Raw genomic sequence first — 2500 nt, 5'->3', positions numbered from 1 at the left:
AGTACAGTGAGATGGGTTTAGTGCTGGCCTAGTACAGTGAGGTAGGCTAGATACTGGTCTAGTACAATGAGATGGGTTTAGTGCTGGTCTATTACAGTGAGATGGGATTAGTACTGGTCTAGTACAGTGAGATGGGTTTAGTGCTGGTCTAGTACAGTGAAGTGGGTTAGATACTGGTCTAGTACAATGAGATGGGATTAGTAGTGGTCTAATACAGTGAGATTGGATTAGTACTGGTCTAGTACAGTGAGATGTGTTTAGCACTGGCCTAGTACAGTGAGATGGGTTTAGTACTGGTCTAGTACAATGAGATGGGATTATTACTGGTCTAGTACAGTGAGATGGGATTAGTACTGGTCTAGTACAGTGAGATGGGTTTAGTGCTGGTCTAGCACAGTGAGATGGGATTAGTACTCACCCCATAGGCCTCATGAATGAGCTGAACCACGTTACTGGAATCATCTTTCAACATCCCAACTGCAGACTGAGGAATCAATGGCTTCAACGCCTATATGTGTGTGTGTGTGTGTGTGTGTGTGTGTGTGTGTGTTTGTGTGTGTGTGTGTGTGTGTGTGTGAGAGAGAGAGAGAGAGAGACAGAGAAAGAAGTTCATTTCAGAGAGAATAAATTAATTGAGTAGGCTGCTGTTTGGTGTGGAGATGTTGAAATCACCTGATAGGCAGGAAAGCTCTTCTCCGTCACAGCAAATATCACCTGCATAAGGTTTTTCTGCAGGATGCTGGACAGGTGACCAACCGAGGGGTAATCCTGAGGCACACGCAACATTTTTCATTAATACATTAATCCACACTTATACTTCATTAATCATTTCATTCATACATTAATCCACACTTATACTTCATTAATCATTTCATTCATACATTAATACACACTTATACTACATGAATCATTTCATTAATACATTAATCCACACTTATACTTCATTAATCATTTCATTCATACATTAATACACACTTACACTACATGAATCATTTCATTAATACATTAATCCACACTTATACTTCATTAATCATTTCATTCATACATTAATACACACTTACACTCCATTAATCATTTCATTAATACATTAATACACACTTACACTACATTAATCATTTCATTCATACATTAATACACACTTACACTCCATTAATCATTTCATTAATACATTAATCCACACTTATACTTCATTAATCATTTCTGCTCTGGCCATTCGGGCTACAGTTCCATCAGTACCTCCTTGAGAAGGAAATGTTTTTTTCATTAAATGTTACCGTGTTTATGAGAGGAGTCTCACTCCACTGAATGCCAGGCTGACAGCTGACTGGGTGGCACATATACTATATGTCCTATATACTATATGGATTATACTATATGTCCTATATGATTCTGTAATAATCTCACATAGCCTATGCCGGTGTAGGCTCCGGCTCCGCTGAGGTGGCAGCGTCCATCATTTGGACTGTAGATTCCAGCAAGCCGCCCGTCTCCTGCTATGTGGAAGGTATCGTCTGATGTGTAGACCAAGATCTTTGTGACGTTTCTCCAACCAATCTCCGTCTGCAGAGGGAAAGAGGGGCGGGGCCAAGTCACATAACGATGCCCGATGTTCTCTCTTCTCAACAGTTAACCCCTTATCCACGGTCATCAGGTTAACACATTAACCCCTTATCCACGCTCATCAGTTTAACACATTAACCCCTTATCCACGCTCATCCACATCAACCCCTTATCCACGGTCATCAGTTTAACACATTAACCCCTTATCCACGGTCATCCACATTAACCCCTTATCCACGGTCATCAGTTTAACACATTAACCCCTTATCCACGGTCATCAGGTTAACACATTAACCCCTTATCCACGGTCATCAGGTTAACACATTAACCCTTTATCCACGGTCATCCACATTAACCCCTTATCCACACTCATCAGTTTAACACATTAACCCCTTATCCACGGTCATCAGGTTAACACATTAACCCCTTATCCACGGTCATCAGTTTAACACATTAACCCCTTATCCACGGTCATCCACATTAACCCCTTATCCACGGTCATCAGGTTAACACATTAACCCTTTATCCACGGTCATCCACATTAACCCCTTATCCACGCTCATCAGTTTAACACATTAACCCCTTATCCACGGTCATCCGCATTAACCCCTTATCCACACTCATCAGTTTAACACATTAACCCCTTATCCACGGTCATCAGGTTAACACATTAACCCCTTATCCACGGTCATCCACATTAACCCCTTATCCACGGTCATCAGTTTAACACATTAACCCCTTATCCACGCTCATCAGTTTAACACATTAACCCCTTATCCACGCTCATCCACATTAACCCCTTATCCACGCTCATCAGTTTAACACATTAACCCCTTATCCACGCTCATCAGCTGCATTAGGATTCAATATGAAAATCATGACCTTCTCTCTCAAAAACTATCCACCTCAATTCTAAACCATCTCTGTCTGTCCTACACTA

At 41.2% G+C, this 2500-nt stretch overlaps 1 protein-coding gene across 1 annotated transcript in view; it reads right to left on the bottom strand.

The window, feature by feature from the left end:
* The window catches only part of itgb7 (integrin, beta 7), a 16924-nt gene that overhangs the window by 6412 nt on the left and 8012 nt on the right, over nt 1–2500 (bottom strand). Inside the window, exons 6-8 of the mRNA XM_030778477.1 lie at nt 1405–1560; nt 673–768; nt 419–508 (exon numbers count right to left, since the gene is read on the bottom strand). Of these exons, the coding sequence (XP_030634337.1) occupies nt 419–508; nt 673–768; nt 1405–1560 (342 nt within the window). The remainder of the gene's footprint in view (nt 1–418; nt 509–672; nt 769–1404; nt 1561–2500) is intronic.

This window comes from Chanos chanos, chromosome 6, assembly GCF_902362185.1.
Source record: "Chanos chanos chromosome 6, fChaCha1.1, whole genome shotgun sequence".
Classification (NCBI taxonomy): Eukaryota; Metazoa; Chordata; class Actinopteri; order Gonorynchiformes; family Chanidae; genus Chanos; species Chanos chanos.
The sequence above is the reverse complement of the archived record's forward strand: the minus strand, read 5'-3'. Positions and strand labels throughout refer to the sequence as shown.